Source organism: Plectrocnemia conspersa, unplaced genomic scaffold (assembly GCF_051122295.1).
Source record: "Plectrocnemia conspersa isolate PC_06_02 unplaced genomic scaffold, ASM5112229v1 ptg000013l, whole genome shotgun sequence".
Taxonomy (NCBI): Eukaryota; Metazoa; Arthropoda; class Insecta; order Trichoptera; family Polycentropodidae; genus Plectrocnemia; species Plectrocnemia conspersa.
In genome coordinates, this window is record NW_028277177.1 from 24,950,307 (window position 1) to 24,977,602 (window position 27,296).

Sequence of the window (27,296 nt, forward strand, 5' to 3'; positions counted from 1 at the left end):
CATTAAAATTTAAAATCTTTTTTTCAATTAGAGCAATTTACTTTTTTTTTTAGCATAAGAGAAATTTAAAATTCATTTCAATAAGGTGACCATTTCTCTTTCTCAAAATAATCGCCCTGCTTGATGACTTTTTTTTAATATCCTTTGATATTTTCAAAATCTAGTCATTTTAAGTTCAATAATGCTACTTAATTTGCTCATTATTTGCATTCTTTCCATCTTTCACCCTCACCCATCTATTTCTAATCTCTCAGAAGCTATTTAAAATAAGCTTAGAAATAAATACATATAAATCTTTATAATCTAGAGAAAGAACTCTTATTGTCAGATTTAAAAAATTGCTACAAGCCTACCACTAACAGTGGTTCTGAAATCTACAGTTCCATAAGAATTAAAGATGATTTAAAAATAAATCCAAAAGGATTAGAGGAATTACAAGATTTTTGGAAACTAAATTCTTATTCTACCTTGTTACTTGAAAAGCCCTGGTGAGTTTATCGCACTGCATTTTTGTCCGAGAGTCTACCTGTGTGGTAGGGGCAAACTCGCCTGAACTCGGCAGGTGTTAACAGTTAGATACCCGCGTGTCCAGGTGACGCTTCCTCAAAACGAATTGTTATCGACTATTCAAAATATAGTCCTCTTCACAGAACCAAAAAGTATTCCAATCGGATTCTTACAAGAAGACTATCTAACCAGTGCCGCGAAACTGTTGTTCGATTGTGTTTTCTAATGAGTGAGTGAACAATCGGCACAATGATACACTTTTGAGAGTGGTTTTATTTTTTTCTCGCACACATCCATTACATCTTCAAATGTGGAACGGATCGGTCTAATTTCCTAGGAAAATGAGTGCGAATAGATTTCACAAGTGAGTATTGCGTATTTTATCCCATCGTTTAATTAGAAAGCGTTAATAATTGTGTAAATTTGTGTAATATTTATATCATGACGATACGGTTATATGTATAGATAAAATTCCGCATATAATATAAATCCTTGCTAAGCATCACTCAAATTTTTATAATGCTCGATATCTAATCTAGTATAAGTCCATTATCTATTTTATTATTAAATATATCTTTGTCGATATGCGTAGATGAATCAATACATTAAATGCAAAATACTACGATATGTATACATTCTTAATAAAATTATTAATGATAAACTTTCTTAGAGATAGATCAAATCAGATATCGATGTGCAATTTTTTTGTAGAAACTAGATCGTAGGAAGTGACGCATGACTTTCAAAACTTTTTGTATAATTTTTTTAAAAGGCTAATAAAGTTTAATTGATTGGCTATAAAAACACGAAAACAATGCGGTTAAACATCCGGTAATATAAAACAATTTCCTTCCTGGAAATAAACGCGACCATCCGTAATACCTCTTTTCGCCCCTCTGGTAGTAATGTACCAAAAATAAAGGTTGATGATCCCTGTATTTTGCATTTAAACATTTAAAACTCAAAATTTTGTCAAAATTATTTATTTTTTATTTATTAATTTATTTAGCTAATATAACTAATTGTTTATACACTAAAGAAATTTAATCGAAACATACATATAAAACATAAACAGAACACAAAAAAACTTAATATTATAATTTATTTTTTAATCTACGAAAGTGTTTCTTAATTAAGGAAACCATTACATTTTTTTTTGCGGATTGTTCTAAAAATAGCATTAAACAAATTCATACCTCCGTACATTATTCCCCTGGCCGTACTCGTTTTCTTACACCTAAATGTTATTTCAAAATATTGATTCAACATCAACTACTTTCAATTAACAAAGTAATTTTAAATCGTTTGAGTAAATTTAATTGCAGTTGCGTATCTGTAGAAGCGGTGGAAGCACCGCTTCTACAGGTGCGCAACTGCAATCTATCTGCAATCAATCTGACTGCCCAACTTTTGCCCCCCCCCCCCGCCTATAAAAAGCGGAAATGACGTCCCTGAATTTAAACCGGAAATTCTCAGGTTATCCCTCAAAGGAAATCTAGAAAAAACAGTCTCGAATATATCCCGAAAATATTTTTTAAATATATAATTTCAATGAAATCATATCGGAATACATTTTCATCGGTAGATACATATCTTTACCAGTGAAAATATAATTTATATGCTAGTAAAACTATATGATTTCAACATTTCCATATGTAGTAATATATACTTTACATACTAAATCATTATTTATTTACATTTTTATTGAATTTATATTTTCACTCGTGAAGTCCAAATACATTTTCACGAGTAAATAATGAAAATATAATTTAACTGATGATACGCTAATGAAATTATATGCTGCTCTAAAATGTTTATGAAACTCAAATTGACAGTTGCGAAACGTAGATTTGCTGTTCAAACCCAAACCCAGCATAACCTAATGAAAGTTTTAAAACTAATCAAAATCTTAGAATTTTCATTAGGTCAAGTACAAAATATGAATTAAGTCAACTCAGCTCTCAGTTGACTTATTTCAGTTGCATCTCACATATTGCTCCATAGCTTATCTGCACTTTGATATTAAATTATGTTTTAAAGACAAGATAGTTAATCCTTACATATATTAATACGGACTTTTGATATGAGAGTATTGGTCAAAGTCTATTCAACCCGAATTTTGGTCAATAGAAGGGCGCAAAAACAATTATCACTCCTCAGAAGTCAAAAATTCACGTCGAAAGCAATAAAATCGACACGATTTTATTGCTTTTGACGTGAATTTTTGACTTCTGAGAAGTGAATTGTTTTGTGCACCATCCTATTGGTCAAAATTCGGTTTAGATATGCTTCATTCGCTTCTCACATATTATAAGTCGAAATATTGTTATAAAAAGTCATGATATGAACGCTAAATAACCGAGCGTTTCTACTGCTGGTTTTATTACTAAACAGGCACCCCCTTAAATTTGGCCAGAAAATTGCATGTCATTTAATGAAATACTATGAATTTAAATGAAATGGAAATATTAAAAATATGACTAATGATTGTTCAACTTTTACCCCCCCCCCCTCTGTAAAAAGCGAAATGACATCCCTGCAAGTGACCTTAATACTTCAGGTTATTATTAGTATTTCTTGAAAATAAATTAACTTAAAAAAAATGGCTTTTTTAGCTTTTAAATTAGTTTCATTACATGTAGCATCCGTTGAGTTTTTTTTAATACAATATTAAATTAAACATAACAATTTAACCGAAATTATGTATGTAAATATCAAACTAGTGATTTAAACATTTTTACTATTTTACGCTTATTTTTGATGTGCCGCTACGGCGTGCTAGTCTTGAATATTATGTAATAGATTTGGATAAAGTTATAGATAAAATAAAATAAAAGCATTTTGTTGTATGATTACAAGATAAGGCAATAGGAAATCGATTTATATCATTAACAAAATTATCCAATTTATTTTCAGGGCAGCCAAAGATGGCTTGTGGGAAGTTTTGAAGGAAGCAAACAAGAAAGACTGCAACAGTCGAGATGAAGCTGGCATGACACCGACTTTATGGGCGGCTTTCGAAGGAAACCTCGATGCCCTCAGATTACTTTGTGGAAGAGGGTTAGTTGTATAAAATATTATTACTATTAAATAAGGTTTTTCATTTAGCTTTATTTCTGTGTTAGTACAATACATACCGGTAGGTGTTGATTATTAACTTGTTGTACTACCTATCAATAAGATTACTATACACTCGTATATTAAAAAAATGTTTTGAATGCTATTCAAATACTACTAAGTACTAGATGACAATTAGAACTTTAACCGTATAAACCCAATTAATCTTATTTCTCAGCTTTACTTAAAAAAATAATATCATTTATGATTCAGACAGATTAATCACCTAATCAATTGTTTCAATTTCAAATATGATAAGTCATTTTATCGATTTAATTACAATTAAATACTTTAGAATCAATATCAGACATTTCACATTTACTATATTTTAGTTATGCATGTGTTTCATTTGCTATTATCTTGTGTATGACTAAAAACGTAACTTACTTTAACATAAAATAATTGAGACAAGTATTCTGACGGAAGCAACTAAACTCAATAGATTAAATGTCGACTATGTACCAAAATGCAGCCTCTGAATTTATTTAAATTTAATATAGTTTTAACCCATAATATATTTTAATGGGCTTTCCTCTTATTCAATATTGTCCTCCGCCTTACTATGCAGGCCACACAGCGCCAAATGCTCGGACGAGCTCTATTAAAGGTTAACCGCTTTGCAGACTTCAAGTCGTCCGACCCAAATCTACTTAACTAAAACTAAATTATATTTTACAGTGGCGATCCTGATAAAGCTGACCATTTTGGTAATACTGCTTTACATTTAGCAGCTGCCAGGGGTCACAAAGAATGCGTCACATTCTTGGTGAACTTTGGAGCGAACATGTTCGCTACCGACATAGACAACCACACGCCCCAAGAATTAGCAGGAATTAGCAGCAGAGAAGAGATTCTCAGATTCTTGGATTCGGCCATAAGCAAACTGCAAAATACGGATAAGTATGAGATCACTATATTTTTATAGCGAATGGATATGTGTATAATGCTTTTTTTAATTTAAGGAAAAAGATCAAAGCCATGAAAGAAAAAGCTAAAAAAGAAAGTGAAAAGACACTTAAAGATTATAACAAAAGGCAGTCGAAAGCCAACACAGTGGCTGCTAAAGAAATGGAGAAATTAAACAATCAATGGGAGAATTCGGGCGTCTTTTCACCGATTGATGACTCATTAAGATCTGCAGTACCTCATAGACCAAGCAACGTTTTGGCGGCCTTAAAGCATAAAATGAGTCGATCATCTAGTCAAGGTTATAATTTAATCATAAATTCATAATGACTTTTATGGATATCTGATTGAATGATACATATACACAATATTATATACAATATATCACGCGCCCGCAGGCTGGAATGGAGTGGTGCTATACATTTCGACATACTATACAGAAATATTAACAATTACAGGTAATTTAGTAGCTGCCCAAGACGATAACGCACCTCAACCATTCAGTTCTTTAGTCGGCACTGTATCAGGACATAAAGGAAAAACTGCTTTACAAAGAAAAGTGTTTGCTAGCAAAATGAAAAATGGCACATTAAATAAAAAGAATGATGATTTTAAGGTGAGTTACTATAGTCTTTAGTGATATTTTAATTGTATTTTAAAAATATGTGTTAAATATAGGTTGGTGAGATTGAAATGGATGGCAAAAGATCTATCAGGTCATTAACGGGAGTGAGACGTGATTCAGAAGTGATATACGTCGGTACTCTTGCTCAGTCAAACAACCAGAGAGGAAAAATTGCTGATGTTTTTAGCGTCGATGATGAAGAAGATACGCAAGATGGAGAAGCTGTACCCAGAAAATCTGGTCTTGTCAGGTATATTTTATACATATAAGCCTAATGTCATTGTAAAAGCTTTTGCTTTTTTGGAATTCTAAATATAGTTTCGGTCTATTTGGCATGGTTTTTCTTGGTACCGGTTTGACTGAACTCTCGCTTATTCCAAGTCGAAAGCAAATTGGTAGTTTTAAATAAAGTTCCCGTCTAAAGTGAAGGAAATGATTCAGTACGACAATGATCCGGTCTGAATACCCTTTTTGAAAATGAGAGAAATCCAACGTACTATGTATGATCAATGCGATTTTTCGGATTATTAGACTATTTGTTATTGTAATATACATTTTCAGATTCGTTGATGTGCATCTGTGTAAAAGTAGGTTCAAAATCGGTTAAAATTAGGAACGTCAACAATCTATAAAATGTGAATCCGAGGTTGCTAAATACCTGTTCGCATCACATCCTGATATTTTAATGCATTTATATGGATAGCCTTCGCGAGAAATTTTACAGAGGCTTCGTAGGGCCAGCAAAACACTTGAACGCATGTTTTAATCATTTGTTCTAAATTTTTGCATATTTTACAATAAGTCTACATACCTGAGACTGAACTGCACGTTTGCCAACTATATAAGATGCACACCAAACGCACCCTCGGTTTCGTTCAAGCGTCTTAGCCATAACAAGAATGCACCAAATAAATCAGAACAATAACAACGAGATAATAAATACTGGAAACATTAAGGCATTCAGATTTCATTTGTTTATAGGATAATAAAATTAGAATATAAATATTATAAAAATATATTTAAATTCTACCTCACAAAATGAAAATGTACTCTCAGACGTTTATGGCTCAGAATCTTCATCATTTCATTATTACCTTATTTTGTCCTGATTCATGGTGATGAGCGTTTATAGAAAAGGTGTACAAAAATTTCTTTAAAATAAGCAAAAATGATATATGTTACACATTTTTATTTGCTATTTTTACAAGAAAACTTTTATACTCATATAAATAATCATCATTTTACTTACAGGCAAAATTTATGTCTTTATAGATATTGCAAAGCACACTTTGAGAACTCATACCTTGAAGGCAAATTACCCTATAGCTTAGATTAATAGTTTGTAGTGTAGTGTTATCTTTAGGATTTTTTCTATTTTCAGATAAATTTGACAACTCACTATTTGTAAAAAATATCATGTTTGTTATTTACTAAAAGTATATTTTTATCAATGAGCGCTAAAATACATTGCAAAGAAATCGCTTAATATCGCGTGACAAACTTATAAAGGAGAAGCAACTGCGTAAAACATTAAGAGGATAAGGATTTTGTCTATTATATGCTTTATAGAGAATGTGTTGTGTATTGTTGTCCGATAGTAAATAACGAACGCAATGTTGCTTTAAAAATAGCGATAAATCACATCTCAATAGTGACACAACTTAAAGTGCCTCTTCGTTTCTGACATTAAAAGCTATTTATAAAAGCAAAAATAATCTTAGCATTATTCGTGTCATTTTCAAGATAGATAGTGCCTCCAATGGTCAACGAAAAAGGCTCTAAAATATATTTCTGTGCTAACTGAAAAAACTATTTTGTGTTGTAAATGCAATGTTTCATTATTATTAATTTAAAGGTCGGTAAGTCAACCAGATTTTTTGGCTGGCGACGACAGCGGACTCGGTCAAGACGTGTTGCTCCAAGAACCGCCCAGTTTGTTCGAAAGGCCTGGTTTTGGAAGTGTTACATTCAGGTACTTTATATATCTTAAATTATATACAATATATATAAATTAAGAAAGTTAGCAGATGAAAGTTTTACGAGTAGTGTATATATGTAGCTATTAATGATTATATATAATTATTGTAGACGTTCAATAACAGCAACTTTGAATGCGATCAATGGTGGGAATTCAGTGCCACCGACTCATGCTGAGGAGATTTCTATTGGATCAGCAGGTTCTTTGGCTGCTCGTCAGAGATCTATTCAACCGAGGTGGAACGATGACACTCTTACAGGTAAATAATTTATTTGTAATTATTAATAATATGAGAAAAACTCAGATCTGCATATAACACGTTAAAATAATATATATTTTATTAATGGTTTCAAACTTGGAAAAGAATATTAAACTTTTTTGTATATTTTGTAATGAGAATATCAGTAGTGAATATTAAAAATTAAGTTGGCCCTATAATACTGTCTTGCCGACCTCCACATGTAGATGTGATGTGTAAAAGTATTTATTTATTATATGGATAATTTTTGATTTTTAAAGTAATCATCCAAATATAAGTGCATTTTATTCTTAATATATTGTTTTTCAGAGAGTTCTTCGAATTCGTCAGATGAAGACGATGAAGATTCTTCTTCCGCTGCTCTTCAGCGCTTCTTGGCCGCTCTAGGTCTATCTCAATATTCATCCAAATTCGTACAAGAACAGATCGACTTGGACACTCTCATGCTATTGACGGAAAACGATATAAAATCCTTAGACCTTCCGTTGGGTCCTTACAGAAAGTTGGTGACGGCCGTACACGAAAGGAAGAACGCCTTAGCAAATCCTGGAGCGTTGATCGATACCCAGCTATAAATGCCATAATTCTGACAATAATATATTTTACACAAACTTGCCTTTATATTTATAAAATATTATTTAATTAAAAAATATCTTTACTATATAATAAATAATTTATTTTCTATACTTGGTAATAATCACTGTGATTCTTGATGTATAATATTCATATTAAAGTTTTGATGTACCGTACAAAAGTACATTTTTAAAAAAAGTTTGTATCTGGCATCTGGCGGAGGGAAGGGGTTTCTCAAAACCAAAACTTCTTAGGTTTGAACGACTCACTAAAATTTTCACTGGCAAACCGACCTTTCTCTTTTACGAATTTTGAAAATATTCTAATAAGCAGTGTTTATTCAATCACCACATTGATAACTAGTAACTTCTTATTCGTCCCTTATCGAAATAAATCAACTTTTAGTATTGTTATTTATTGAAAACGTTCATTTTATGTATTTAAAAACTATTATTTTAAAATAAAGACTCCTCAACCTAGAAACTTGCGGCAGAACATTCTGTAATAATTTCATATGGCTAGCTTTTAGTGTGACAGAAGAAATATGTATATGAATTAATTAATTTTATATTATACAACGTATGATGAGCAGTGAACACAAATAAAAAACTATTGATATGAAAAATTTGTTTTTTATTTCATCTCGTTAAATCAATTCGAAACATATTCAATTACGTATGATAAAATAAAACTGTACTTGATTAATATACAATTATAAAAAAGTACAGTCTCAAAAAAACCAATATAGTGAAAATGCATGGTAACAGCAGTCTGTACATAAGAAAAAGAGAGAGAAGAAATCCGTTTATATATTTTAATCCTTAACGTTAAACTTAAAACATAAATTAAATCATTAAAAATGTTACAAAACACTAGAGTATAAATTATTTATATCGACTTAACCGAAAAAATTAAACAGACACTCGTCGGCACTCATTCTGTTCAAGTCGTATTTCCAATTGTTTAAAATTGAAAACGCAACTGTGATAATTATAAAGTAATTTGTATGTATACATGTATAATTAATAATAAAAATAATAATAATAAACAGGATATTAATAATAAAATGCAGTATTTTTGATTATTATAAATTTAAGTGCAACAATATTTTTTGCGATGATTTTAAGGCACATTTTTTAATATAAATATATGCAAATGTGTAGATTTAGAATGACTTTTGTACTAATATAGATGTTTCACTTATCGTCACCTTCCCTCATATGTTCAAGACTATTGCCAAAATGATTACATAAAACATACAAAAAGAAGCAATTACAGTTGAATTCATAAAGTTTTTCATGTTATCACAGATTTGATATTTCATTAAAATTAAAACACCAACCTAATAAAGTTGAAAAGCTTCGAATTCGACTGCATAAGTACTTATAAATTTTAAACCCATATAAATCAAGATTTAATCTCAAATTAACTGTGCTGCAGTCTTTGTCAATATTCATGTAATATTTATATATAATTTATGGCGCAACTACTTTCACACCAGAATTTTACAATTTTTTTCTTCATATATATGTATATATTCCTGACTTCATGTGCTATGTACAAACAACTGCCACTTGATAACCCTAACGTCAATAAATAATACAACGCTCGCACACATTACAGATACACCTAATACAAAAACGCTAAATATAAATTGTTATAAGTCATTAACGGAGGCACGTTATAGTAATACCCTTGCGGAGGATCCGTCGGACGGTTCATCCTCCTGTAATCGCTAGCTATGGTGTGTTGGACCAGATATGGATTAGAATGGTATTTCTTCATATAAATAGGAGTTTCGTAAGCGCTCGAGTGATTCAATGTAACGTATCGGCGATGATCAAAAATGGTCGGATCGCTCCTCGACTTCATTATGAAGCTTGTCGACCTGTAGTGGTTCGTCAGAGTGGGACTCTCGTCGATCATCGATAGATTGCTTCGGTATTTCATCTTTTGGTCTTCGAGCGAATTAGAGTAAGACGAGTTGGAAGTTTCTGATATGGATTGAGCGTTAGATGAGCGTCTTGGAGGGTCCCGCGGAATCCTGTTGGGCAGTTGTTTGATGGTCGACATGGTGGATCTAAGTTGCGCCCTGTCTCAATAGTTGTATGGCCCATATTGGGAGCCATGGTAGTATGGTCCAGGTGGGTAATGTTGTGGCGGATATCCAGCATAAGCGTATTGCTGCTTTTGAGGATACACTGAAAATTATAAGGTATTTATTAATTGACGAACTTGTTATAGTTGTATAATTAAAATTAAAATTGAGTGAACTATATATTATCAATTATGGCAATGTCAAAAGTTCATGAAATCAAAAAAATACAGATGTAATTAAAAATAAATATATCCTTCAATATTTTTTTTCCCAAAATGTTCAGTATATTTCTAAACTAAATAAATGTATATGATAATATTTGGGAACGTATAAAAGAAATATTTTTTTTAAAATAGAACCTATTAATATATTTCTCCACATATTTAATTTCCTCAATTTGTATTATTCCCAAATACAATTTTTTTTTGCCTATTTTAACACTAGATTTATGGGTAAAAACCCATCAATTTGATGGGTGTCATTAAAAAAGGTATATAGATTTTCAAAAATAAGAATTTTCCAAAATAAAAATAGTGCTAATATAGTTGCATTGTTCAAATATAAAAAGTTGTAAAATACCCAGAAAAAATACTGTCCAATACAAATCAAAATAGAAACCTGTTTCGTAAATCTAGTGTTAAATAAGATAACTATTTTAAAATGAAATACGCTATAATTACCGCAATGAAACAGAGAAGTAAAAATTAATATATTTAGATAAGGGTAAATATTTTAAGAGTAGAAACGTTTTTCCTGCACAGTTCATGTATTCGGCAAATAATTTGCCTAATGCATGAATGAAGCAATGGACCTGCACTTTTCATGAATTAAGCAAATTTTTGTCTATTTTACGCAATAAGCTATTTCACCGATTCGGTGTAACGTATACAGTCAAAAGTCTAAGACCAAAACATGCAATGATGTTCATGTCACGAATTCACCCTTTTTTCTTTTAAATAATAAAATTAATTATATATCAAATTAAAGAATAAACTATTATTTATATTTATCATAATATTATTATATTAAATTATTATTTTTTTAATCGCTATTTCTTATTTTACGCAGAGTCGTAAATGCAGACAAGCTTGACAAGCGTGACTAAAGCGGTTCAGATGTTAATAATGCTTCAGTGAAGGTTTAACGACTCGTTTAATTATTTTTTTCTGCACATTTATTGACATGCATTCGAAACTACTAAAAGCCATAATCTGGAGTGTTTATTTCGGTTTTAATTTAGTTTCATTCAAACTATTGGACCATTTACATGCGTTACTTTTTCTGAAATTCTTGCTATAATGGAGTGAAAAAATAATCTGACACTTGAAAAAAGAGCTTCAATCATTACTCAACGTTACATTGCTCAAAAATAAATATTCCTAAGACAGCAGTGCAAGAAGCGATTAAAATATTTCAAAGTATAGGACTAAATCGTGATATAAATCGTCCAGAAAGACCTAGGATAAAGTCAAAACTCAAAGATCAGCATATAATAATATCTAGTAAAATAAATAGAAGACTTACAGCACCAGAAATTTGCTTTCTAGTGAAAAATACTGGTATTGAAAAGATTTCGTTGTCAACCGTGCAATGTTGATTACGGTTAGCAAATCTTGGAGGATACATTACTGCCAAAAAACCTTTGCTGTGCCGAGGAAATATAAGGAAAATGATGACTGGGCCATAAAGCATAAAAATTGGACAATTGTAGATTGGTGCAAAGTGCTATGATCTGATCGAATTGTTAGGATCAAAACATGGACGCACAGACAGCGAACAAATTGGTCCTAACTATATTGTGCTAACTATAAAGATAAGCAGTGATTCAGTCATGATGTGGAGTTGTTTTGTAACAGTAGGAGTTGGAAATTTGGTAAAAATAGACAGTATTTTAAAAAAAATTTAGAATAGCAAGTTTTACCTATGAACAGATAATTGATTGGACCAGGTTTTGTATTCCAACAGGACGATACTAAACATGCTTATAAATTATTCAGAGGGTTTTTACAAACAAAAGAAGGACTATTAAAAAATATATTTTTTCGCCTGATTTAAACCCAATTGAGGTTTTGTGGGATAACCTGGATCGGAATATTCATCAACACTCACTACTAAACTCCTAAAAGGCTTTGTGGGAATGTCTACAGAACGAGTATATTAACATATTAACCAATACGTTAATAAATTTAGTTAATAGGATGCCAAGAATAATAAAAGCTGTATTACGTAAAAAAAGGTGGATCTTTTAACGAAAAGAAAGTTTGGTCATTTTTAAGGTATTTTTAAAATACGTTCTTTAAATTTGTAATTTTGAGTTTCAATGAAAAATATATGTTTTATCTCTTAATAATGTAGGTAGTTTTAATTTATTTTTTCAAAGCATATTAAAAGAAGCATCAAAAAAATATTTTGGTCTTAAACTTTTGACCGGCAGTATTTATTATATAGTTTATGTTTATGCCATTGTGATGCATTACGTTAACTTATCAGGTCGCGATAGTCTTAATTTTAATAAATAAATAAAGTCAATTTATATAAAACAAATAAAAAAAACACAGAACTATTTCTCTACTACATAATACTTAAAATGATTGTGGCTTAAAAAATTAGATATTATTTCCTAGATTCAAATTTTATTAGAAAGAAACTAAGGCATTTGCATTTTTTTTATTATATCGTAATCTTAAAAGGCATTACAACCAAAGAGTTAAAGATCACCTAAATACTAACAACTATCCTGAACATTTAATGCCAATAATAATTAAATATTATCTATAGTAACATATAATATTTATAAAACTGAAACACTAGGTCAAAGTTATCCCACAATGTAAAGTAAAACATTACAGCACATACATCCAAACCATAGATAAACTTTTTTATATATAATATATTTTTAACCCGCCAAAACCATCATGAACTTTCAACACTACTAATTTAAAATATTTATAATATATAATACATACATAAAAAAGTTATTAAACAATTTATATACAATCTATACTATGTTTGAAACACTGAGTCAGTATGTAGATGTATTTTATTAAAATGTATCAATAAAAATAAGATGAGATTCACTTTAATCTAATTTGCAAAAGTCAAGAGATAATCTTGACCTGCAAAGTAATGAAATACTTCTGCAAGCATTGCCAATGCTTCACAGTACTGACTTGGCATTTCGTGCAGAGTATATTACCACCGTTCTTTTATATGTACAATTAATAAAAATCAATAATCATATTGAAACTTGATTGTCAAAAGCATGTAATGATGGATTGTAATGTAAGTTTTGGCAATCATGATCCAATCCACACGCATGCAACATACCCGGCATAAGATATTGCATATTGAGCGCTTCTTCTCGTTCGCGTTCGCCGCGCAGACAAATAGCAGCCGACGAGAACAATATGGCCGAGATCAGGCACAGCCCCACGCCGCACCAAGCAACCATATATGACCAATCGTACCATATGCGGCTGTTATCGCGCAGCGTCTGCGTATCCCGACGAAGCCAGCGTATTATGTGTTAGTTTTTGATATCCGTAGTTATCGATTTTTTTGTTTAATAAGCACAAATAATGTACAAAAATATAATGCGGATGGTAGTTCATCGACATTTTCCATATTTTTTTTCCGATGGTAAGAATGAAGATTTTTCAGAACAGATATAAAATACATGAAAAGAAAAGATAAAAAAGCATTTGTTAGTAAAATAATATTTAATAAATAATATATTATAATTTATGACTAATTGTTAAAATTATTAATAAGTAAGATTATGCATTTTGCGAAAGTGAAATATTACTATTTTAAGTTCCATTACTGCAGATTCTACACATTAATTATTTTGGTCTTAATAAATTATTATCATCGCAAAGACTATATTAGATATTAGATAATTTCATAACAGACAATATGATAAGCAAAAAACAAAACATGTCGGTTATGACTCGGCAGGACCAACAAACATACAAAAAAAAACGAGTATACTTTCTGCTTATCAGTATGCTTTCTATATTTTAAGACTTTGATAGAAATACTAATGATGTTAGAGAGATCAAACAACAAATAGTGTCAGCATACAAATATTTTTTCGGTCTAATAAACCGAGTAAAGTTACAGCTGCTATCTTGTTGTATAAAATGATCAATGAGTAAAGCGTTTATCAGTAGTATTGAAATACAGTTCAGGTAGATTCGAGGGAGAAAGATATTCCTTCAGATCTATGTATCAATGGATCAGAAATGTTGCTAGATCAGATGCACAAAAATGTCAGTATAACGACTAAGGTATTTTAAAATCAGACTTCAAAAAACAAGTATAAATTACTTAATTATTCAGATAGAAGTAATTTTACTGTCTTGTTAATGGAATAGATAGTTTTACTTCAGTTTCACAAAACATTATTTATATTTTAAACCAGTGATGTCCAATAGAACAGAAATGTAGTGGGTATGCTAAATAAAATAACTTAATAAAAATACAACAATACATTTTAGTACGGACATCACTGTTTTAGACATTTAATATAACACATGTATATATAAATATAATAAAACCAGTATTTTTTTATATAAATATAATATATGCATGGATAAAATATATATATTTAGTGGGCGTATTTTACAGCACTCTTCACCGCAACCTGTTTTTTATTTATATATGGATCAATCAGCATTAGATCGTCGGCTCCGTATTCCGCAAGTTTATCTCACCACCAGTTTTAGGATTCTTTCCCTTTCTTTCTCGTCTGACCAACCTGGCATGATGTACTGCACGTTACTGGCTTGCTCTTTGCGCTTCTCCTTGCTGAGACAAGTAGCCGCGCTAAAGAACATCACTGAGCTGATGAAAAAGACGCCGACGCTGAGCCACGCTAGTATGTACGACCAATCATACCATATCGAGGAATTGTCACGGAGTGCCTATATATTTTCATCATAATAATTATACATTAAACTTATAAACAATGCCCACTATAAAAAATCAATTTATATATTCATATTTTTTTTGTAAATTGAACGTTTTTTATCATGATACTCAAATGAATGAAAATTTTAAAGTTATAAACGTTCAACTTACAAGATGAGAAGGCCTTATCAATAAATGTTAGTATTATTATTTTTTTATTGATACGTACGTTGCTCCATTGTTGATAGTATTCCTCTCCAACAACTTTCTCCTTTTCGTAAAATTCTACGCCGTGCCAGAGAGCCATGGCCCCTGCGGCTAATAAGCCTGGAAAGGATTGACCGCATCCATTAGTTTAAATCCAATTGCTGATGTCGTAATGAAACTTACATGTAACTAATAGTAATATTGCAGTGGCTGTCACATTGCCAGGACTCCGCTTCCAGCAACCTACGACTCCAGTCCAGAACGCTATGAAGACAGTTGCGAAAGCGACTATGAATAAGGCTACAGTGGAACGAGCCATGTGTAATCTGTAACAATCAGAATATATTATAAATATAAATGAGTCAAGGGAAAACTTTCAAAGTATGATAAAAAAAAATTAAATCTTGCAAATTAGCAACAATGTTACGTATAGTTTTAAGAGTGGCTGACAAATGGCAGTATGAAGCAGACATGTAACACAAAGGTACACTAATAACTTACAGTTTAGTATGGTGATGCATGTATGTTACTTCACCAAGTGTATGAGTGGAATAGAAAGCTTCGAAACAGTACAGTAACAAGTAAAAATGATCACATCATGATGTTTTGTAGTTCCGTAAAATGTTTGTATGGCAGATATCATACCAGCTGACTATACATAATTTAAGAAAAACATAAATAAATTCCATTACCATATGTGGGAAAGATTATGGGATAACTGGGGTAATTTTAGAGCCTCATACCATTCATTCAATAATTGCAACGATCCAAGATTCATATTTCGAGAACTCGCCCTTAATGATTTTCACATATATTGACCGCTAATGACAATGCGAGAAAAGAGGTTCAGGTTTAACGAAAAGGTGTAATACAAAATTTGTATTGAATGTCATAGAAACAGTGTATAGTAATAATTATAGTAAAGCTTTGAATCTGTTGGAGTCTGTGCTATGCAATCATAATTTAAAGTATTTTTTTTATATATATATAAAATGTTCAAAAAATAGGTAGTCAGGTGGACGATATTGACAAAGTACGCCATGCATTAATTCCTAAAAATATATACAATTAGATTTTTTAAATCTTATACAAGCTGCATATTTTTTTATCATAATCTACTATTTGATGATTGATGAATATTACCTGGCCATGGCGTCTTCGTTGAATTCTTTGGTTTCGTTATTTTCGTCGGGGATGAAGTAGTCCACATTGTTGCAATGGGTCTCAACCGGTGACAGATAAATTTTGACTGTAACAAATAGAAAAAATCAAATTAATATACATCCGATTAGCACCAAAAATAAATGTCAAACGGTCTTTCTTTCTGGCAATCGTCCAGACGGCCGATCGATGGGCAAAACTTGAATACAGTTATATAAAAAAACAGGCTGAAACCACTTTCTTTCTTGTTGCGTGCTCAGAATTCGAGTGTAACATTTTTGCACAGACGCTGGCACACCATGTTGACCTCTACAAGGAAATTATTTATTTTGACCTACATCATCCACAAATATGATGTGACCGATTCATACTTTACCTGTTTTTTTAAGCTATTATTAAAACCAATAATATATTTTCAACTCATACATAAATTAATAATAATAAAAGTATAACTGGAAAAGGTTGATAATAGAAATATGTAATATTTTTAATTATATCTACAATATTTGTAAAAATATTGTAGGTATAAAAATATGTAATATGTGGCAAAATTTCTCCAAATATGATATACGTTGGTTAGAGCGCGAAAGGACGCAGCAATATGGCAACACTCCGTTCCAGCCCGCGGTCGAGTGACATTGACTCAATAGCGCATTATATTTTATATGTCATTACATTACATGGTATAGAAATACGGTAGTACCTCAGCTTTCGTTGACTTCGGTTATCGTCAGTTTCTGTTTTCGTCGATTTTTCCGCGAAAAATTAGTCTCTGTTTTCGTCGGCTGCCTCAGTTTTCGTCGGTTTCGGATTTCAACGATTGTTTTTGGATGGATTATCGACGAAAACCGAGGTACCACTGTATGTATTTAATATTTTAGTTGACACTGTAGGTTTAGGGTCTCTTTAAAAATACTGAAGATCAAGGTGTTCAATGGATTGAAAAGCCAATGCTATATGCCTGCGGGCTGTAACGGAGATTTGACTATTGAAGTCAATAAATCATTATCCAAGAAACTAAAGGACCCTTTAGCTACTAAAGAAAGGAAACATAAAAAAAATCATGATTATGATACATTTCACCTTTGAAAATTTAAATTGGCATATCAATACAAGTGTAGATAGTTGATTTTTTTCTCTCGCAAGCATTGACCTCTAATAGAATTAATGAATAATTGGTATCGTGAACGTAATGGTTTTGGACCACTTGCAAGCCTTCAAATTACTCAATGCAGTCCGCATTCCTTCGACACTGGCATTTAAAAGTAAAAGCCTCAACACACGAACGCTGACAAAAACGTAAATATTTAGCGAAACGTTCACGTGGAACAATCGAACCTAAGAGCATGCTTCATAAACTCCGCCCACAAAACAATAGATGATGATGATATAATTCAGATATTTTGGTATCATTCCAGATCGGATCGATGATACGAATCAGTAATTGACCACCAGTGGTCCGATTCTTTCTCTCGTTTTTGTTCTTCGCCGATGCACTCTACAGATACTAGAGATATCGGTATTACTACTTTCTTCTCGGCCTACGGGCAACTCGAGATTCCCCGAGAGAAATCTAAGCAAGACGAGATAAAAGATTTCTTTTTGATTGGCCCGAAAAGGGTTAAAAATGTTTATAATCTATGTACATATAACGCATCGAAATCTATAAACATTTCAATAATAAATTTAAATATACCTCAGCTAAAATGTAACATTTGTATAACGTCTAAACTATAGGTTCTCAAAGGGCGATGGACGAATCTCGGTGGGCAATGCTGGCTCTGGAGAATTTGGTGGGCGATGGAGGAGCCAAGGAGAAGTGGGCAAAAAGTTTACTGCTTAAAAAAATGTTGTGTGAAAATGTTTTAGGCATTTTATATTTATAATAAAGTAAATGTCCTATATTCTTTCTTTGTTATTAGTGTTTTTTGTTTTATTTTATTAAATCATTTTTTAAGTTGTTTTATTTTCAATCTATAAATATTATGGTGAAATTTAAAAAATATATGGGTATTACTACGTTTACAATTTATTATTAAGTGAGATAGAAATTGAGTTTTCCGAAAGTAGGCGATGAAAAATGTTATCGTATGTAATTAAATCTGAAATATATTTTTATAGAATTGATTAATTTAAAATAATACCACAATTTTATGTAATTAATTTTAATTTTTTTAAGTATTTTAATCATATTTAATGATTATTAAATTATTTAATTAAATATATTCATTTATTAATTATTAAAAGTGGGCTATGAAAAATGTCGTCATTGACAAGTGAGATGAGTCAATTAAATTTGAGAATCTATGGTCTAAACCTCTAAACTTAAACGTATATATGCAATTAGAAAAACAAATAAACAAAATATGAGGCATTGTATTACATAATTGGATTGATTTTATAATCAGATTTGAAGATATTTATATACATCTCATAATTGCAAGATATTTTAGAAAGTATCGAGAAAAACTACTACAGCTTTATTATATTATTTTTTATTTTTTACTGCTAAAACATGCATGTCTATATACGCGATTATTTTGTGAGTGGATTGTTTGATTTCTTTAAACCGCGCTATAAATGGATTGTACATTTATTTATGTATACACTAAACAAACTTAATTTAGCTAATTGTTTATACACTAAATAAATTTAATCAAAACATAATATAAACAGAACATAAAAAGACTGATATTTAGTTCACAAGACTTTGATATTGAATTTAGTTTAGTATTTCATAAGTAATGATAACATTTTCAATAGGAGGTTTTTCTCAACTTTTCCTCTACCCAAACATAGATAGCATACTCAAGAAGGTAACTATAGCAAATTATATTATTAATTATATAATTAATATTATAAACAACAATGGTCCTAATTCAGACCCCTGCGGTACACCGTGAGATATTATTTTCTCTTTGAAATAAGCATAATTTATTTTAACTTTTTTCTTTCTTTTTTAAATAATTATAAAACCATCCTTAAACTATTTCACTTATACCTATAATATCTAATTTCTTTAACATTATTATTCTGTCCAGTGATTTTGTTCGTATCTTTGGCCAACAACCATTAATTTATCTTTATAAGAGAAGGGTTTTTAGCTACAACTTAGCATTGTACTATATCGAGATGCTGAGTAATTAATAATGATTAAAACAATGCCTATCAATTCGACGATATGAAGTAATTAAAACTTACATTTATAAATATTGAAACTTAATTGTGCGAAGCTAACCAAAAACTGAACTTTGTCGAGAAGTAAACAATGCATTAGTTACTCCTTTTTTGTGCAAATGAACATTTTCTTCACTATACGACATAATTATGGTATTATTATGAATAAAAATTCGTGGATATACAGATAGAAGAGAAACTTAAATATCGAATTTAGATATAAATTACTACAATGAATTTGTGATAATCGTAAGCGATACAGTAAGTTCACGATCGCGTTCGATAGACGAAATGGTCACGCCATAATAAATATTACGTCATAAAATATTATGTATTGTCTAGAATTAATAGCAACAACTATCCATCGCTTATTGGGAAAATTCTCAAATTGCGAAATGAAAAGTCCATTTTATAAAAGCGCACACGGACATTTCTTGATGTGCTATTGCGAAAAAGTCGATTATTGCTGATTGGAAAATTGCACAGACGCTTCCTTGTTTATTTACATTAACTATGGCAATCATTATTGTTGGTGGTAGCAACATTTGGCAATGATCGTCGTGCGTGTCGTGACGCAACTGCTCTCGAATATTATATATGCATGCTCATGAACGTACACAATGGGTGGAATTAATTCTAAAAAGATTGATCATGGCTGGCTTGCCAATTTGCATCTTCGAGAGCAGTTTCGTAAAAGACCATCGAGCCATCACCAAAATGTGATCGAATGTATTAGAAAGTGGGTTTTAAAAGAATATCAAGAAGCAATGCGTTATATAAGTGATAACGACTAAGCATGTTACTTCCGCGTATGAATTATTACACACAATGTAATAAGATAAGCCTTTCAAACAATACAATGATGCATATAGGAAGTTTTTAATAATGAATAATCAATATGCATATTAATCACTAATACATCCCTCATTGACAGGACCGCATTGGTCCCAATTATAATATAATTGTTTTTTTATACGCGGAACATATTCTATTCATATGTGATTATGATTTTTTTTATTCAAGGTTTTTCCTATCATTTGGCAGTGCGTCCTCTTAGCCAACATATTTCCTAGCTATATCTGAGCTACTTCTAGACCGGTTTTTCTCATTCGAGCCAGTCACTCGCCGCCACCTTACTACTTACTTCGTCTGCTCGGAGAACAGCATTCGATTACATATTTGCGCACCGCATTCCAGGTGACAGTTTTGTTTCGACGGTGACGTACCAAAGTCCGGAAGAAAATAATGCAGTAGAAGTAGTTGGAAATTCGATTTCTTTTCCTGTCATTTGGTCATTTCTATTCCGCGCTCGCTTCTATATAGATATAGTGGTATTGACTAATCGCTAAACGTGACAGGAAGCTCATTAAGTTGTTGCGAAAAGTTTGAGGAAGCTCAAATGAAAGTGAGTCGCTTTAGTGATGCTGTGTATATTGTTAGAAATGCGTGAGACAAATATATAAATTATTGAGAAATGGCGGTGTATTTAATGTAATAAAATACTATTTTGATGTTGTAATAAGATGTTCTTCTATTGACATTTGCTTGAGCTTAAGTGGATCGCAAAAGTATATATAATAAAAGATAAACTATTTCCTAAGACACTAATAAATTGAAACTCAGCTTTTATTCGCTATTTAATATAAAAGCCTAGTTGTGTATATATTTTTATAGGCACATCATCGAATTCTTAAAACGGTGCGCGTCATATCAAAACAAATTACGCTAGAGCCAGCACTGCGTATCAGTGTATAATTGTAACATAATAACTATATTTTCAATTAGGTTAGGTTTTTATTTAAACTAATTATCCCATAAAGAAATTTATAATAAAATGTCATACTTTAAATATAATATCGAGATCGAGTGAAAAGCGCGTTATATAATAATATTATTTATTTTATTTTTAACCATGTAAAATTATTCCGAGTGATTAGCGTTAAATGACTTCCACCGGAGAAAATACATTATTTTAATTCGACCTAACATAATGGTTCTCGTAACTCGAGCATGATTTGCAGTTATGATTAATTAATTAACAATAACCATTTCAATTACGACTGTGACTGTTTCATTATTAACACATTTCAGGCATGCTATTTTCTATTTTCATATTTGGCAAAACTTTTTCCATCAAATTCACAATAAAACATCTAAAGAGCAATAAGAAGTAATAGTCATCATTAAAAGTACTTTCTACAATATTTGATGGATACATTAATCTAACGACATCGTTGAAATACTAATGTTATACTTTCTAAATCACGAGTATTTGGTTAAATCATTCTAAATATTATACAAACAGCAGTTTACTACAAAACCTTAGTTTGATTCAAATCGAGTTACAGTTTTAATAGTGGGTCATATTAACATACGTTATAAGGAAGTATTATAACAACTGACTGAATACTAAAAAATCAAAGTAGTGTCAAGGTTGATCCGGTACTGCAAAAAATATGATACAAGAAGATGTTTTTTTATATAAAGAAATAACAACTTCCGTAATTGAAGAACTAGCACGGCAGACCTTGAAGATCTAAATTGCAGTTAATATCGTAAAATAACATAGCAACAACTTAACTAGTTTGTTAGCACCTGTCAACAATAAACATCTTAACTTTGGGAGCATTGTTCGTTCGGAACAGACATTGAGATTGTGTGGGATTGGAATGGAAATGAGTGGCGCTTTAAAGAAAAATGTTAAAAATTCTCTTAATCACAAATATACTTAGTTAACACCTGTACAAATTTCTCCGTAGATGTTATTCAAACAGCTATTTACGTTGTAAAAATTAGCAACATTTTCGCTATAGTCTAGTTTCTTGACACAAATCCTAAAATTGCCTATTCAGGGCGTTCTTGTGCCACAAATTCCAAAATGGCTCCGTGGCTTTAGAGGCGATAATCATGGGTTACCTGCCTGCCATGTCACCGATGAACACACAATTAGAATCGCAATAAGGTTATGACATGACACTGTGATAATGTAGAAAGCACAAGACAATGCCATTCACACGTGAGTGAAATAAACATGTCATATTTGACAAGAATTGCTGCTAGTTCTATTCAATTCTAAGTTAACAGTTTTTAATATGTCATTAAAAACTATTGATATATGTTAAAAAACAACCTTGTTTGAAAAATATAATGGAAACGATAAAAGTTAAATTATATTCTATTTCATTAAAAAAATCAGGTTATATGTTTTAATTCTGAATTCAGTAAATTGGGTCTTTGTAAGTTGGTCGCGGCCGCATTGGGGATAAAATTACAGTGATTAATAATATTGAGCGATTGATTTGGACGGAAAGCAGGGCAGGCGCCGGAGGCGATGTATTTAAAATTTCGATACTCATCAAACATTGGATGGGGCAATTAATAGTAGCCCGGATGTGAATGCACAAACAACACATAATCATACTATTATTTTTGTTTATCTGCAGATGTAATACCATATTTTAATTTCTACATAAAATTAGCATAAATTTGATATTTAAAAAAAAAAATTATTTACGTACTTCCGCATGAGTAATAAATAACTCTGCGGTTACAATTTGATATATTAAAATTATAAATATAATAATTACAGGCGGCCCTCGACTTTCGAACGTTCGACTTTCGCACAATTCGCTATTTCGCACATTAAAAAAAAAAAACAATTTTTTTAAATTTAATTTTTTTTTTAAAAACGTTTTGATAGCGGTGAATCTTTTGCTTCAATCGGACGTTCGTATGATACAAACAGGTCACCGATATGTTCAATTTTGCAAAATAAAAATATAATTAAAGAATACGTTCAAAGTAAAAATATATTTCCACAATCTTTAATGATATGTTTCCAAAAAAACAGCAAAAAAAACATGGATGAAAAGGAAAATCTTTGTCATCGTAGATCGATGACCAACATCAAAAAGATGTCCCTCTGAGTATTTCAATTATTCAAGCAAAAGCTCTTAGATTGCACAAAGATTGGAAGGATAGATTAAAAAAATATTTTAACACGGTTTTTCAATCAAGTAACGGTTGGTTCTACAATTTTAAAATGAGGTATTCTCTTTATAATATTAAATTTACTGGAGAATCGGCTGATACGAATAAAGATGCTGCAAAAGAATTTATTTCCTAATTATCCAAAATTATTGAAGATGTAGAATATACCTCTAGCCAAATATTTAATGTAGATGAGACAGGTTTATTTTGGAAAACTCTTTAACAATGAAAAATATGAATGAAGCCTTCACGCACATTGACAACTTTTTAAATATTATTGAAGATTGTGATCCCAAATGAGAACGCATATCGCAAGTGCGTGGGGCGATCAATAAAAACATAGCATGTTATAAAATACTATATGAAGAAAAAAAAAAGAATAGTGGAAAACAGTTAACTCTTGATAACTTTTCAAATGAAACTCCCGCAAACCCCACTTAAACGTGTCTCTTAAACGCCTCTTAAACACCTTATATTTACTTGATAAATAAATATTTTAAAATACACACAATTTCAATTTTTTTACATCCCTCGACTTTCGTACATTCAACATTCGCACACATTTTCAGGAACCAATTACGTGCTAAAGTCGAGGGCCGCCTGTACACTTATTTATTATTAAATTTAAAAAATAATAAATGGTAAAATTTAATAATAAATATATTATGATATGATAAATATATTATTTATTGATTTAATTTTATTTTATTAAAATTGCGTGAATTCATTAAAAACTATTTTTTAATTTCTTTGCAATTATTCCTAGTTGATTTTGGTAAATCATTAAAGGTTTTAAATGCAATATATTTTTAAGAATTTGTGCCAAACTTCACAGAAAATGTTTGAGGAATGTGTAATCAACAGCAGATCTAATTTCATAATTATGTAGCTGTTTTCTGAATTTAAATTAGTATAATTGATTTTCTCTTTAGCATATTTTTGGTTACTATTATTAGTTTAATTTAATTTATTCATAATATGAAAAGTAGTACGCTATTGTCGTATTTTATAAATGTAGACAATTTTAAATTCGCACAATCGACTTTGATGAGAACTATATTATATAAATCAGACAATATGTTATTATCTACATATTAAAATGAGCAGCTTTTAAAAAGATCAAAGGACATTAAAAATAAAAAGTAAAAGATGACGTGCAAATTGTCCTATAGTAAAAAATGGATCTTCGTCTGCCGCACTCGAAATAGGCAAGGATAGAAGCATTCACGCGGTTCTATAAAATATTGTTTTTACTGTGCAGCTAATCAAAGATTTTATAATTCTGTCATCTCAATATTGTGCAATCGACTCAGCACATTCGCTAAGCACTCTCCGCGCATTTACACATACATACCTCTATTACACGCGATACCTCCATCGCTATCCCTCTACTTTTGCATAGTCGTTTAGCGATCGTAAATCGAGTGTATATCGTGCATGCGCGTGCTGAGGCGTTCGCTGGAGGCGCGGTCAAACAACGGTAAAACCACCAGTCGCTCTGCAAGAACGGCTGATACAAACGCAACAAAAGAGTCGATCATTTTTTTATTTCGTTGATTTTTTAACGAATGCGGTCCTGCGTCTGGCGAGGGGTAATCTGGCGCCGGATGCGACGCAGCGACCTTTGCGCCGTTAATCGACGAAGGTCGTCCTTTAATATGTAATATGTCGCTTGTTATAATTAATGATGAATAAGGCGACAAAATAATTGATCAGAATTTAAGTTAACTTTGGGTCAGAATAATAATCAAATCTCGGTCAGAATTTTATTAACAGCCTGGTCATAATTATACTATTCAGGATCAGAATAAATATTAAATGATTAGAATAAAAATAGCATACGGTCGGAATAAAAATATAGGACGATCATGTGAATTAAAAAATATTATACAACATTTATAAATGTAATATTTTAGAAATATCTTGTAAAATATCTCGCTCGCATCTAAACTGTTGGACGGGTAAAGTGCGAGCGAGCGTCGGTCAAAACAGTGGACACCCCATGAATTACTCAACAAATATATTTAACTGTATATAGGACGCGAAGGTATTCAGAGCGACGAACGAAGCGGGAATAAGGACAGAGCGGCGGCGGAGAACACGCTTGACTTGTGTTGACATCTGATGACGTTGCAAGCCTAAACCAACGTGTTTAGAGGTCAAACCAATCTTTATAGTGACTATGTATTATTTTGCTGACCATATGTCAAAAAAATCTTACTATTTCATTTAAATGCTGACCAGTCCAATTTATATTATAACCATTAAATAAAAAAATCCGACCTTTTAATATAAATTCTGACCCATGTAATATAAATTCTGACCACAGCCGTATTAAAATTCTGACCCAACAAATATGAGACATGTTGTAATGAATGGTTAAAATATTAAGATGCATAAACATAAGTTGAAACAATACTGCTTTACGTTTGATATAAATTTAACAAAATCAAGGAGAGCAGCAAGAAAATTTCAGAAATTATATATTAGGGTATTTTTGTATGAAATAGTATAATACATATATTTATACGTTGCTTAGAATATGTTACTAATACGTTCCTGGAACAAGTAAATGGAATCTGGTGCACACCTGCAGAAATCAGATTTCAAACAAAAAAACACATGTGACATCAGTAACATTTTACCCTAAAATTCTAACAGTATTTTTTTTAAATAAGTTGATTCACATGTGCCACTGTTTACTAACTAATTCTGGCCTAAACAGGCCCAAAATAATTTAATTTCAATAAAACCTTCAAGGCGAACCACATTGCTATGATGATCATCAAAAATCACCACTTAGTCATCATTCTCAAGCCAATCGCATAATAATAAAGGCTGACATTTCCTACCGTTACTATTGTAATTTCCACAATTAGAAATCTCGCCACGATTAATCATTTTTATTAATATTCAATTTTAATCTTTCGCATTGCAGCACACAGCCATTGTTATAACGACCAACACAATAAACATCAAAATCACTCACCAGACAGACAACTACCGAGTCTGAGAAAAAAACCAAGCAACGCTTCGGAATTCGCGTTACTAATGGTTCTTGAAAAAAGTAAATTAGTCATACGATCGATCGAAGCGAAGGAGACAGATCCAATATGCCGTTTTCTGAGAATAGATTCGATTGCGGTAAAAGAAAACGCTATGTTTGATCGGCGATGTGATATTTTGGTGAAAAAATCGTCGTTTTGAGCGATTTGAGCAAATTTATGCTAATTGAGTTGAGTCCGGTTACGTTAAACGCGTAACGGTGTACAAATATTTTAATTGGAGTGCTCCTCTGGCGAAAAACAACAATCGAGGGCTTATTAAACGTGGAAATAGATGGGAATATGGTGCGACTTAAAATTATATGTATTGTATAAACTTTAAATAGCTATTAGGGGGAATACTTTGAATAAAATTTATGTGTCTTTTTAAGATACTAAATATTTAAACAAGATGTACAAAATAGTCATAAATAACGTAAAAACATTGAGATACCATCACCTTTTCGAATGAGAAAGCTATATATTCATTTATTTTTATTACAAATCTGACCATCGTGACTTGATAGGTTTCCCCAATGCGTCATGGTGACCATTATACAAACAAAATTTATAAAAAAAAATTATGGTGCACACCTGAAATATGATATATGAGAACCATCCCAAATATTTTTCCAGCTCCTCATATCTATCGCCGAAAACATCTTTGTGTTTGGCAAGCTCGTTGAGAAGCTGGATGACTCGTGCAAGAGGAGTGCTGACGTCCTGGCTGCAACGGTCAAGAA

General features: G+C 31.2%; 2 protein-coding genes across 3 annotated transcripts in view; one reads left to right on the forward strand and one right to left on the reverse strand.

Annotated features, from left to right (window-relative positions):
- Nucleotides 1–501: 501 nt before the first annotated feature.
- Sans (SAM_USH1G_HARP domain-containing protein Sans) lies at nucleotides 502–8,062 on the forward strand. Its single transcript, XM_088201763.1, has 9 exons — nucleotides 502–871; nucleotides 3,424–3,567; nucleotides 4,303–4,524; nucleotides 4,587–4,831; nucleotides 4,989–5,146; nucleotides 5,209–5,405; nucleotides 7,011–7,127; nucleotides 7,244–7,392; nucleotides 7,702–8,062. The coding sequence occupies exons 1-9, from the start codon at nucleotides 849–851 to the stop codon at nucleotides 7,965–7,967; spliced, it is 1,521 nt and encodes a 506-aa protein (XP_088057889.1). The 5' UTR covers nucleotides 502–848; the 3' UTR covers nucleotides 7,968–8,062.
- A 515-nt stretch (nucleotides 8,063–8,577) lies between these two features.
- LOC148227672 (uncharacterized) overlaps nucleotides 8,578–27,296 on the reverse strand; it is a 48,947-nt gene continuing 30,228 nt past the window's right edge. Inside the window, exons 3-7 of one of the 2 annotated variants that reach the window (XM_088201766.1) lie at nucleotides 16,325–16,430; nucleotides 15,365–15,507; nucleotides 15,204–15,301; nucleotides 14,823–14,988; nucleotides 8,578–10,166 (exon numbers count right to left, since the gene is read on the reverse strand). In XM_088201766.1, coding sequence (XP_088057892.1) covers nucleotides 10,063–10,166; nucleotides 14,823–14,988; nucleotides 15,204–15,301; nucleotides 15,365–15,507; nucleotides 16,325–16,430 — 617 coding nt within the window. In that variant the 3' untranslated portion in view covers nucleotides 8,578–10,062. Of the gene's footprint in view, nucleotides 10,167–13,390; nucleotides 13,557–14,822; nucleotides 14,989–15,203; nucleotides 15,302–15,364; nucleotides 15,508–16,324; nucleotides 16,431–27,296 lie in introns of both variants that reach the window. The other variant, XM_088201764.1, reaches the window with a different exon arrangement.